This window comes from Arctopsyche grandis, chromosome 8, assembly GCF_051622035.1.
Source record: "Arctopsyche grandis isolate Sample6627 chromosome 8, ASM5162203v2, whole genome shotgun sequence".
Lineage (NCBI taxonomy): Eukaryota > Metazoa > Arthropoda > Insecta > Trichoptera > Hydropsychidae > Arctopsyche > Arctopsyche grandis.
Window position 1 is genome coordinate 24938448 of NC_135362.1, and position 14232 is coordinate 24952679.

The 14232-nt window shown below is 31.5% G+C and overlaps 1 protein-coding gene across 1 annotated transcript; it reads right to left on the reverse strand.

Moving 5' to 3' along the window:
- Nucleotides 1–6980: 6980 nt before the first annotated feature.
- On the reverse strand, nucleotides 6981–10754 carry LOC143915602 (uncharacterized). The gene is made up of 5 exons (XM_077436309.1): nucleotides 10288–10754; nucleotides 7838–8030; nucleotides 7633–7762; nucleotides 7412–7559; nucleotides 6981–7338 (listed from the first exon to the last, which is right to left on the reverse strand). The coding sequence occupies exons 1-5, from the start codon at nucleotides 10700–10702 to the stop codon at nucleotides 7289–7291; spliced, it is 936 nt and encodes a 311-aa protein (XP_077292435.1). The 5' UTR covers nucleotides 10703–10754; the 3' UTR covers nucleotides 6981–7288.
- Between the last annotated feature and the right edge of the window lie 3478 nt (nucleotides 10755–14232).

Below are 14232 nucleotides of genomic sequence, written 5' to 3' on the forward strand. Positions count from 1 at the left end.
AGGGGCAAATGAGCGTTACACTATCGTGTTACGGCCAAAATTACGACGAGTGCCGCGCGGAAATTAACAGAAGCGCGCTTCGCCGACGCTCATTTACTTTTCTGTGTTTCTGCGCTAAAAATAATACATATATATTAAATGTGGCAATACGTATATTTATTTATATATTCTTTATATATTTTTTAATATTTAATACATTATTAATGATTGAGTGTACATTAAATCAACCGAAACTATTGTCAGTTTATTATGCCGCACCAAGTACAAATTGCAAGAACGTGCGGCAAACATATGGGCAATTTCAAAAGCTCAATTATTTGTTTTCCATTTTTTTAAATAATCTTAAAGCTTTTCAAACAAACAAGCAACTTATGCTGCATTTACACGAGGCCAATTTTTAAGATATTCCACTAACCAAGTCAATACTGGCCTCGTTTAAATTGGCGTTCCAAGACCAAAATTGGCTTGGCTTAGTGGAATGTCTTAACAATTGGCCTCGTGTAAATGTAGCATTAGTGTCTTAACAAGATTTTGATAATATTTAGCTTGAATATACATAAGTATGTATGTAAGTCCATTTATAAAAATCGAGTCTGTTTGTACATAACTAATAATGGAACGCTACAGATGTAAGACTATACGTATAGCTATTGACCAATTAGGTTTAAGAGTCAAAAAATATAATATAAACCTTGGGAATCTTTTGCGCCTTCGGTGGTGCTCCTGCTTACTACTAACCGATAGCAATGTATGTATTATTTTGCTGACAATCGGCGTTAGTCTATTGTTTCCGTTCAAACGGCCAACAACTGTAACATATCTATAATATTTAGCTAAAATAAAAGACATGGCAGATTAATCCCCCAATAAAAATACAATTTGATTTGCATTCATGAATATAACACGTCTTTTTTTATTATTTTAGAGATGTTTGTAGTTCCCAAATATACATTGCGTTGTATCCACATAAATCTCATCATCATCTACAGCCAGGGACGCGCCTAGGATTTCGGCCGCCTGTGTGTAAACTTAAAACGGCCGCTCTTTATTTTTATCAGCATTTAAATAAATCATATTAATAAAAAAAATAGGTACATGTGAGTAGTGCAAAAATCTTACCTTGTGATAAATATTGTGTGAGAAATATAGTGTTGAAAATTTTAATCACAATAAAAATTAACCAGAAAAACAGACAGAAAACCAAAACTTTTAGTTCTGAACAGGACCAGACGACAAGAGAAACTGAACATTTTCAAGTTCATTCAATCGTGTTTTTACCCCTAATTCCACATCTAGGACATTATAGGTCTGTTACCGAGAGTTGGCGCGTACAAATGCACTTGTGTAGTCAGTGAATAGGTGTATAGCATGCTGTCACTCTGTATTCAATGATTAGTAATAAAAAGACGCTCTGTCCGTTTACTTCTGAGTACGAGAACGCGCCAACTCTCAGTAACAGACCTATTTTTTTCGATAACCATCCAATACTCAACATCCCTGAAGAAATACATTTGGCAGTCTCAGAGATAATAGAACATAGAAGACTAGCTCTATGCAGACCAAAGCTATACCTGCTATCCCGTTATTTCCCCGATTTATACATATGTAGTTCGGGTGTGTTACAAGTTGTAACTTGCAACGGTAATTGGATTATTAGTCACATTGCGGTGGTCACAGACAATTTTTGCCATTAAAATCGCGAATACGCAACATTTGGCACTCAAATTCTCGTTAGTATGATAGTTATCGTTAGTATGATGAACTTTTCGGCTGCCAGATGTTCCGTTATAGAGATTTTAGTGACTTTGTGACCAGTAATCACCGAACCACTTGCAACAGCAATCCACAGGTATACAACAGGACAACGTAAATGCATTTTAAGAAGCAAGCTGATAAGAGGCTTATAAAAAAGTACGATGTCTTGTTTCGTATATTTTAAGAAATATAATTTTTTGACTCTTATTTCTTTCGGCCGCCTGTGTGTATTGCACACATTTCTACATGTGGTAGGCCCGGCCCTGTCTACAGCCATTCATAATCCACTGCTAGATAAAGGCCTCTTCAACACGCTACCATTATTCTCTGTTTCGACAACACACATTTTCCTAATTTCGTCTACCCATCTTCCCTGTGGTCTTCCTTTTACCCTTTTCCATTCGCTTAGGCACCATTCTAGCACTTCTTTTGTCCATTATTCTAGTCACGTGACCCATGTAGTTGATATAAAATTGATAAAACATGTATATTAAGATACACACTTACTGTCTGAAATTATCAAACCTATAAATTTAAAAATTAAATAAAAAACCAAAAAAAAGGGGGGGGGGAGTAGAATATTGTTTTGCTTCAACACTTTATCAATCGTCTCTTTTTTTTTAATAACTCTCATCCATCTCACCCCACATTTTCCTAATATCGTCTTCCCATCTTCCCTGCAGTCTTCCTTTTACCCTTTTGAATTCGCTCGGGTACCATTCTAGCACTTCTTTTGTCCATTCTTCTAGCCACGTGACCCTTGTATAGTTGATATAAAATTGATAAAACATGTATATTAAGACACTTACTGCCTGAATTTTCAAACCCATAAATTTAAAAATTAAATAAAAAACCAAAAAAGGGGGGGGGGGAGAGAAAGTAAAATATTTTTTTGTTTCAACACTTTATTCAGTTGAATTACACCTGAAAAGTTGTGGTACATTCAAATGTTGCAATAGGTTACACTGATAATGATAAGTTAGATACATTCATTTATTTATCCTTTTTGAGACACATAAAACATCAACATTGTTAATATTTTTATTTTAAATTTATTTAACACATTATCAAATCTCAAATATTATATTTGTTATTTTTATAATTAAAAAAGGTATGCACCTAAAAACAGTTTAGTGAATATAGTTTAATAGTTTGGTATAAAGCATTTTATGCTAATAAAATAACTCTGAAAATTACATTTTTTTCCATTCATGAAAATTACATTTCTTTTTATTATTTTTATATATCATCATAATTCAATTTCATATTTTAATTTTTAAAAAAATTTAACGCGCAATATTGTTAAATGCGAAAAAAAATTTAATTGAGATGCTCGTCTAGGGGTGAAGCCCCCAAAAGCCGCCTCAAAAACCACTTTACAATCGAAAATTTACTTTCCTCCGATACTTTTAATCAATTCACGCTATCCTTTCTCATACATATATAAATGTACAAAATCTCAAATCCCTTTCTATAGACAGAATTCATTTATTTCAACATTTCAAAAAAAAAAAAATCATAATTATTTTATTCGCATAAAATACCATTTATTATTATTTTTAATAAAATTTCCACAACACCAACACACTTAAGTTGATGACATACAATATTAACATTCAATAAATATAAATGGGTTTAATTGATATTTATTTTATTCATTAAATGACACATTACGAAACCATAAATGTACAGAGAGTTTCTCACAAAAGTACGGTATTTAAAAAGCTCGATGCATTCAATGTAACCATATACCGAGACAAATAATGTAAACTCCGTTACTGAAGCAGCGGCGCCTCGTCCCATTCAAAATGCCACCGCTAGTGTCATTTATTATCCGCTTCATATATATGAGTTTACATTATTCGTAACCTAACCTTACTTAACAATCCAAATTACTAGGCAGCAAACATAAAAAAAATACACAACTGCTATCGCTCAAAAAGACATTCGAGAAAAAATGGACCGGTGCATGGAACGCAATATGCACCATGCATTATGCATATTGCGCAGTGCGTACCTAAAATTACAAATCCATATTTTATCGAGCGTATTTTATTTATTGCGTAAAAGGTTCACAGCAAAAGTTTTCAACCTATAGGAGTCGAGATTAACATTTTGCCAACTGCCTAGTAAAATGGAATTGCTTATAAGGTCCATCGACTGAGTCCTATCCAAATAGGGGTACACAATATGGGAAGCAAATAAGAAAGAAGAACGTCTAACATAAATATAATATACCTATTACGACACAGTTACTGTTAAACATCACATTTATATATATGTATTTTTTAATATAATATAATAAATTATTATCGTTAAATTCGTCAATTTTTCAATGGTATTACTTAAATTATTTAATGATGATTATCAAAATAATAATAATCTCGTTGTGATAATTTTACATTCGTTTTATCAAAAATTCCTGGGCCGCGTTTCAACATCGTTTTTTTATTTATTTATTTAAGAAAACCACAATCCGAGCGTTGACTCTTTTATTTAATTTAATTAATTTTTAGGCAAGTATAAAATTGATAAAAATCTCATACAATTTCCCCCATCCCTTTCCCCGCAAGTTTCATCCCTCTCCCTATTTCGTCGCAAGGATAAATTTTAGAAAATATTTCCACTTTAATTCAAAAATATTTTATACCTTGCGAAAAAGCAAAAATTTCACCGAAACTTTCAATTCTTTCACGAAAACAGTCTTTTCATATATAATATATAATAATAATAATATATATTTTTTTACTCTCTTTTTAGATTATTAATAATGAAAATTAACGACAATTTGAGCGAAAGTATTGAAATGGATTTTATGACGATAAAATAATATAAAAATAAAATAAAAACTGAATCGAGGATCTTATTATAACGAAAATATACATGATACCACAATCAACACTTATGTAATACATACATATATATTTAAATTTTATAATTATTATTAACAAAATGACAATAATTACAATTGAGAAGAGAATAAATGAGTGCAAAGAAAAGTTGTTTAAATAATAATGAAAAATATACTATCGCAATACATATTACATATAATGAAAGAATGAAAACAAACTCGCATCACCTTTTTAGATTATCATTACGAAAAATGTTCGCTTATACATATAAATATATATATATATTTACTAAAATAATCAATTTAAATAAAGTTGTGTCCCACAATAAAAGGATTGTAATTTTTTGCCGTTTTACAAGTCATGTTTATAACATTCAATTAGTTTCGTGTAATTTTATTACAAGTTTATTTTAAAAATAAAATCATCCAGACGGGGGGGGAAAAAAACGTCAACAAATACATAACTTCTTTAATTAGAATGATAAAACTATTATCTGAGCCAGCACCACACGTGGAATTCAAAAAGAAACAGTGTAATTGTATAATAAATAGTAATAAAAATATTTTCTATATTTGGCAATAATAGGATAATATAATAAGTTTGGCAAAATGCCTTAAAAGCTCTGGTTACTCTTAATTTTCTTAAACTTACAATTACAAACGTCGTGTTGGTTTTATTTATTAATTTTATTATTTTTGTTGTTTATCGTTTACTTAAAATCATCATCTGGGTCACACTAAGCTTCTCAAGCTGTAATTTCTTTTAGTTTCACTTTAATTATGCAATGCGATTGGACAATACAATTCCTGTCATGAACATCTTAACAATAATAAGTGTAATAAAATCGATAAAAATCAACGTCGTCGTCATTTCAGCAGTTTTGCGACTAAAATAAACAAAATTTACATAAATTTTAGTTTTTAATAAGTATAACAATAATGAATTGGTCTGTTTATTTGGCACTATGCATATTTAAATATATACTACTCTCATAACATGATACTCTAACTGCCATGTGTACTAAAATTTTACAAAAAAAAAAAATTTAACAAAAAAAACTAAACTAAAATGGCAGTTAACTATCTTTGTAATGCCACGATAGGATCAAATGTGACAGAGACTAAAATTTATGCTAAATTTAACAATCAAAACTGCTGAATGAAATTCAGACATACAATAAGGGTTGATAAAAAATTATACAAATAGTCAGCTGGCAGAGTATCTGTTTTTTTTGTTTGTTTTAAATAATTACAATAATATAACGATAGTTACATAAATCATCTGATGTACATATAATTAAATGTATTAAATTCGTGTTTTTATTAAAGATATGAAAATATTTTAGGTTGCAGATTCACAAAGCGAAAAGTAGAAATGCCGTGTTTTTTTTTTAACGCTAGATTTGTTTGTTACGATGTATTATACATACATATCCAAAGGTATGTAACGGTCGTGTGATTCGTGTGCTTATCGAAAGAGGTTTTTACGAATTACTTTAATGTTAATTTATTTTTTAATCATTAATTCAATTCGACGTGGTTCAAATTCCAAAATGAAAAAACGTAAACGAAAATTTTTTACTCATCGAAATCAAGACAAATTTAAATCGAACTAGTCTTAGACGTAGAAAACTATATTTTGCAATTCATTCTACAATTTTTATTTTTTTATTAATTCGGATCAATTTTTTTTTCAAACGAATAAATTAATTAAACGAAAGATTCAGAACGTAACGTAGAAATATTCGGTAAATCGGGAATCTTATGTCATATTTATTCTATAATTATTCTGATTCAAAAAATAAAGTACACATCACACACGTGTGTGCGAGCCACGAAAAACACGTGTATGTATAAATTTGTATCAGCTTTTCTATCGTGTGTAAATTGTACATATGAATTTTCCAGTAATTATGTTTTATATATATATATATAATATACTCATATTTAATCATAACAATTACAAAATCATTTTGCACACACTCATAATATAATATCATAACAAAAGTATTAAAAGTAAATATAATTATGTATTTATGTTGCGAGGTGACTTCAAGATCTTTCACATTACGCTCTGACTCGAGTTAAAAATATATATTTTTATACTTAAAACTATAACTAATACAGAAAAAACATGTTGAAAGAAAACAATGACTTACTTTCAACTTAAAAATAAAATAAAAACCTACCAAATAGTAATTTCAATCAGTAAATATATTATAATTAATATTTATTATCATATATTGAATACGATTAAACACCGAATTAACACATATTATGAAGACGTAATTTAACATATTTAAATATATTTATATATAGATATTATATGCATGGGAAGAAACGACAATCACAAAAAAATATATACATATGTATTAAACATAACAAACGATATATTCATTACACTTTCATAATACGAAAGATCATTCTTCTCATTAGACGATAAAAACAAACAATCATTGACTCGGTGAAATTACAAATACAATAGTTTAAATTCTTTCAAAACTTAAGCTTACATTACATTATATTTATTTAAATATGAATCCTGTATTAATTGGACAATAAAAGGTAACAGGTCCCGACAACAAAAGGAGTACACCTATAAATATTGATGTGATAGGAGAATATGTTTAATAGATTTTACATGGTAAATGAAAATTCATCTTGCTCTCTTCGGTGACTTGTTCACATCTTCAAAAGACTCGCCACGAGAAAATTTTCAATGACTAGTTGGGCTGAAAATTACAAACAAAAACACATTAACAAACGCACATTCAACCACATTGAGATGAATCATCACAAGCGTACCCATTTTGCTTCCGTTAGACGTAGCTATGCCGTAAGCGTCCTGATCGCATTCGTTAGTAAGTGTAAGATCAGCTCCCTTCAGAAGAAGCTCGTAGCACGAATACGGATAATCTCCACCAGCTGCATACATCAGAGCCGTATTCCCACCCTGAAATCCATAATCGATCGATAAATAAACACACTCGATTCAACCGAAGAAAAGCTCCGATGTAAAATATTACATTATCCTGATGATTAACATCCGCCCCCTCATTCAATAGAATTCTAAGCACATCATGATGACCTCCGGCCGCAGCGAGAAGCAGAGCTGTCTCGCCTTCCAATCCGACGCAGTTCACCGAAGCTCCGCACCTTGAAATACAAGCATAAAAGATCAGCTTTAGAAGTTCGAGCTTCAAGATAAACATTAATAGGCGAATTAGACACCTCAACAGATTCTTGGTGGCTGCGACTTGACCGTAAGACGCAGCCCAATGCAATCCTGTCAGGCCATTCTCATCTAACATGTCAATATTCTTCTCGAGTAGAATCTCGTCCTTGGTGATTTCACCTCGGCCTGCTCTGTTGTGGAAACTCGCATCTGGCTCTTGAAGCTCAGGTGTCCTAGCTTGAGTATTACCTGAAGAGACGGTATAATAAAAGTCAAACTTCGTTCAAAAGTGAGTCAGTTTATATCATATCTAATATATAATTTCGAAAGAGACTTTGTAACTACGTAAGGTTTGGGTGGGAGCATCGAAAACAAATTAATTTTTCAATGACGATTCGATTCAAATAAATTTAATAAAAAAACAAATGAATATTTACTATTAGATTAGCCATGTTTAAGTGGTTTATATTAAAAATACTGAGCGAAGCCGGGTAAATCCACTAATTATAAATAAAAAGATGTTCTGTATATAAATAGGTCAACTGCAAAAACATATGGAATATATAAAACAGTAAATTGTAATTGTATACTTGTATAATTGTATCAAATTCAGATATTTGCGACATACCAGGTAGGATAGTTCTTGGCAATTTGATGGAGGAACCGCTTCAACAATGAAATAAGATAAATTGATAAACTCCGATAGGAATCGATCGACTTGGAGTCACAAATATCCAAGTCTGAACAGCAGCATTAAATATTAGCACGGGATCGAACGCAATAACTTATCGATGCTAAGCATAAAGGCAAGCACCGAGCCATACTGCAAATTGAATCAACATGTTTTGAATTGCGCAAAAAAGATTCATGAAATTGCGCATGTCAGGAAAATTTTCAAGGGGATTAAGTCTATTGCGCAAAACATGTACATCTGAACGATCTAATTTTGTATTTAGAAACGAGTCAGATAAGCTCCATACATTTATCGACCTGTCAGTGATGACCTATGGGTGTGAAACTTGGACATTGAACGCCAGAATGTTACATAAAGTCCAAAGCTCTCAAAGAAATATGGTACAATGTACGCTCGACATATCGAAAAGACGTGGATGAGAAGTGTGGCAAGGGTTGTCGACACAATGGAGCAAATGAAGAGATTGAAATGGCAATAGGTGGGTTATGTAGCTAGAAGAATGGACGAAAGCTGGACAAAGGAATTGCCAGACAGATTGTATAAGGTCAAGATGGAGGCCGGCGAATGAATTTAGAAAAATGTGTGGGGTGACTTGAATGAGATTTGTTCCAAACAAAGGCGAACGGTATTGAAGGGATGTTCGTCCCAAAGATGAATGGTATTGAAGAGATCGATATTCTTTAATCATAATCAGAGTGTTTTGTCTGATGAGAAAATCTTTATATGAAAAGGATAATTCATCTTGTACTGCAAAAGGATTGGCACATGTAATGAAAGCTGTGATTTATAAATGTGAAGCATCCATATTGGAAAGGGCGTATTAGTTCCAAAAAAAAAAAAAATCCTTTGTTTGCTTGCAAATCGACTGCAATTCAATAAAATCAATACACTATCAGCAGTCTATTTTAATTCACGTTTCCATACAAATTTTTAAAATCAGCTACATTTTTTCCATCGAAATCGCGACAACAAAGGATTCACTCGTGAAAAATAGTCACAAGCATATTGTACAGTACCCCTCAATAGACAGTTATGAAAATTTATTTTTCAGTACTTACAAATGGCGCTTTTGTTAAATAATAAACAATACATTTACATAAGTGTTGAATATATGTCCCGAGTAGATAAATCGTATCCGGGTCTGAAATGTCTTTATGTAATTATAGAAACATATGGAAGGTATTCTGTCGATTTATAAATACTTTTTCCAGGACCTAGATTGACAATAAATCAATACATAAAAATAGCTTTGATATGAGCTCGTTTTCCTTGTTATGAGCTTGTCTACATATATATTCATATTAAAATAATGTACATCGTTGAAACTCATATAAAACAAAAGAAGGCATGTTTTTTTTTATTTTAAATATGTATTTAAAAATGATGTTCTTTTATTTATATAGGTATATTTTATTATATTTGAAAAATATTTTTGAACAAAATTTTCTTTATATATTGAAGTAGTGTGAAATATATAAAATTTTATTTAATCAATTATTTTCAAGGTCTGTGATCTTCTTCAGACATGTTCATATTCGAATCCAGCCTTGGATTGAATTCGGTTCGTAGACAAAGTCCATCGTGTACATATATATATTAGGCATTCAGAGGTTCGGAAATAGGAATAGGAAGTGGAATCAGTCGAAGGGTAGGCACCTGAAAGATGTTCAGTGAAAAACCTGAAAGCATAAAGGTATATTTTAAACAAAGAAAAATGGGCGTTGTATATGGAAAAGGGCGAAACAAAAGAAATCGCGCAAAATGAGAGAGATCGGGGTGTAGGGGTGGGGTGGGGGTGGGCAGGATGGTTACCTCTCTGCAAGTTGGTGAGAACGGTGCAGTGCAGCGCGCGGTAGGGCAGGAAGGCGCTCTTGCGCAGGGCGTCCGCCAAGTTGGGGGCCCAGCGGGCGACTGCGGCGAAGGGGAGCGACGGCAGCGGAGGCCCGGCCTGTTGGTGCTGGTGCTGGTGCTGGTGCTGGTGCTGGTTTTGGTGGTTGGGGTGTTGCGGCTGGTGGTGGTGCTGCGACTGAGGCGGCTGCGGCTGCGGCTGCGGCTGAGGCTGCGGCTGCTGCTGCTGCGACTGGGGCGGCTGTTGCTGCGACTGGGGCGGCGGCTGCGGCTGCGGGGGCGACTGGTGGTGGGGCGGCGCGGGCGGGTTGAGGGGCGGAGCGGCGCGCGGGGGCGGCGGGCGGATGGAGTGAGGGGGCTTCATCTGGCCCACCGTCATGTCGAGAGGCCCGCGGAGCCCCGCTCTTCCCGCACTCTCTACAAAGACAGTTAAGACTGGTGTTGCCACTGAGACGTCGCGTTTTTTTTGTTTTGATTATGACTTTTTTTTCGCAGTGGCAACTCCTTGCAAGATTGATTATCGAATCCACAAAAAAGCCACTTTGGCCCTAACTCCGCGCTCCGGTCGCCCCGCTTGTTTTTCAGCCTTGAAATTTTCACAAATGCGTTCTTGATATCGTTCAAATTGTAATTATACCGACTGTATTATAATGAAAATGATCCCAAAAACCATTCTATCACTAAATTATGTAAAATTATGTCATTTCGTAGCTGTTTGCAGTAGAAAGAAAATATACGCGTTTTTTTTTTGGTAATTGGATTATTCGTCACATTGCGGTGGTCACAAAGATAATTTTTGCTATTAAAATCGCGAATATGCAATATTTGGCACTCGAGTTCTTGTTAGTATGATGGACTTTTCGGCTGCCAGATTTTTTTTTATTAGCTTTTTGACTAATAGAAATCGAACTTGAAAATGTATTTACTGCCAAACTGATTGAAATTAAATACAGCTAGGAGTAAATATGAAAATCTTTCTTGAATTTGCTGGCTTGCGAATTTAGGTGACAGTACTCGGTTGTGTGTATATAGAACTTCAACAGCAAATGAAGATTGGGGAAATAATGCTAATATTAAATAAGTGAAAGTAAGAAGAGGTTTGTATAAATATACATATAGAGAACGTGGAACATTGTTTCAGAAATCTTTAGCCATTTAATAATATGTTGTCAGACCAATGAGCGAAGTGAAATATAAAAGAGCCTTGTAATAAAAAATGTTAACGATGATGATGTAATTAATTTTCTCTTCCACTTCTTGAATCGCAATTTTCTGAAATGATTTTTGTAAAAACCAGCTAAAAAAAAACATTAATGAATTACATATGTAAGTTACGAAATATGAAGACGATATAAAGCAGTCGATTTCAAATCAACGGAAGCAAAGATTTCAATAATAAATAATTATTGCGTATTTTTATATACTTGTATATAAATTAATTTTATGTTTTTATTAAAATTTTAGATTATTTTTAAAGTCTTTTTTATATTATATTTCCATTTGTATAAGTAATATAATAAGTTCATTTTGACAAAACATTATAAGTTTGCTTAACCTTTTTCTAAAAAAAATTAATGGCTTTTTTTTTCTTCATAAAAAATTTCTTGCAACGCCTGACACCGAGTTAATGTTTTGAAATTTTGGCACGTGAACGTAAAAAGGTTCGTCCCTACTGCACTAAAGGATATTTTTTAAATCAAATTACTTACATATTTGATTTTATCTGAAAACTTATTTCATGAACAATAATGATAAATAAATGTAAATAAAATCAATTTATTTGGTATAAATATATTTTACATAAATCAAGCTTTAGCCAAACGAAAAAGCATATTTACAATAAAATATTTGAAACTTAAGGCACCTTTACACAATCTCGTAACACTGATAAAAGTATATTCCATGAAAAATAAACATCGGTACAACTACCTAAATGTAGATTTATCACTTATGAGTAGTAATGAAATTACATGGAAATATGGTGTATATTAAAGACTATTAAAATTCTAACTTGTCAACCGACTTTCTGATTAAACTTACGCGTGAAGTAATTTCATAGTCATAGTACATATTTTCTAAAAACTGAAAAGGAAATTAAAGAAAAATGCCTTTTTATCAAAATTGAAACTTTATCCAAATTTTTTTTTATTTAAAATAATTACCCAATGGCAACTCATGAATTCATGAAATAAATTTAAAAAAATTATTATGATATTTTTTAGTTAAAAATATTACTATTTTTTTAGATATGATATCTTTTGTAATAAGAATATAATATTACATACAATATAAAAACAAAAAAATTACTGTTCAATAGTATTTAATTAAATTTTTTCACTGTAGCTTCACTTATGAATGAGCCACCAAAATAAATCACGAAAAACAATATTATTTCAGAAAAATTACCTAAATTAAAAACAAAACAATAATACAGATTAATTTGTGGCCTACATACATACATACTTAGAATAAAAATACTTGTAAAGTAAAATATGTGACTTCACTATTTAGACGTGCAATTTGTATATAAAAATACCTATATTTATAGATATAAAGTTGACTGAAGCAAGTTTCTTTATTTTATTAATTTTAATACATATTACATATATTATGTACGCCAAAAAGTTTCACGTTCATTTGAAAATATCCGAATATTGCTTGCAATGGACACTAATAATTTCTTATCACCTTAAAAATTACACTAGTTTACTTTCATAATAACTTTGAAGAGAATCAAAAATCATATACATATGTAAATACAGTATTATTACATATTATACACGACAATCAGCTCGCTTACACCATAAACTCTCGAATGATATTTAGTATGCAAGCCTTTAAATCACAACATTGTTTACTGTGTGTAATTTTTAATTACACATATAATAGTTTTTAAAAATATATTCATAATTTAAGTACGAAAATATTAAATCAAATTGTGACATTGAAATATATTTTTTAAATTCACTAACATTTTATACTAAATATAATTACACAAAAAAATAACAATCAAGCAGTTCAATTGTGTTGTAAATCTTCAGAAAAATTCATGAACACTACAATGAAGATTTTTTTACACAGAATTAATGTTTTAAGGTTGTTCATACTAGTACAGCTCAAGCCAGCAACTGCACGTAAACAACAGTACGAAAAATATTCTGTAGTAAATTCTACATATATAGACAAAATTACATCTTACATAATGTAACCAACGAAATCTATTCATATTATACAGCAGTACATGTCGTCGAAACGCATCCAGCAGAACCGGTTTTCTTTGGTCATGGAAATATTCACACATAACGTGATGGCATTGTGGCGAGTGCACTCGTAATTACGAAAGTGCTGCCATGCGCATATGAATATTTTGGGAAACGTTATATTGTGACAATATTGACTCAACGATACGATGCAAGCAATACTGCACCGTATCGTCGCGCTCTGTAATATATATTTAGGTAACCTTTTTTTTTCAAATTGAAAACCAGGAATTTTTTTTTTCTAAATACTTCCATTATTAAAAACCAACATAAAGAATTAATTTTCTTTAATGCTCTTATAAAATTCAACACAGAACTGATTAAAATTATTCTTATCGATTAGCAAAATTTTTTAAGTTTTAACATTTAATATTGTGTTTTATCACTAGACTATATATTGTTCATCAAAGAAAAAAGTCCTTTGGCAGATGCGTATGTTCCTGGTAAACAAAGACAATATTCGACTAATTTGCCAATATTTTTGTAGGAGACATCAATTTCGTTGAAGGCTTTGTATATTATAATTATAAATAAATAAATATTTAAGTTCATCTACAGGTAGTCCTCGACTTACGACGGTTCGACTTACGACGGTTTGCACTTACGACCGAAAAAAAATAATATATTTTTTATTAATTAATTATTTTTC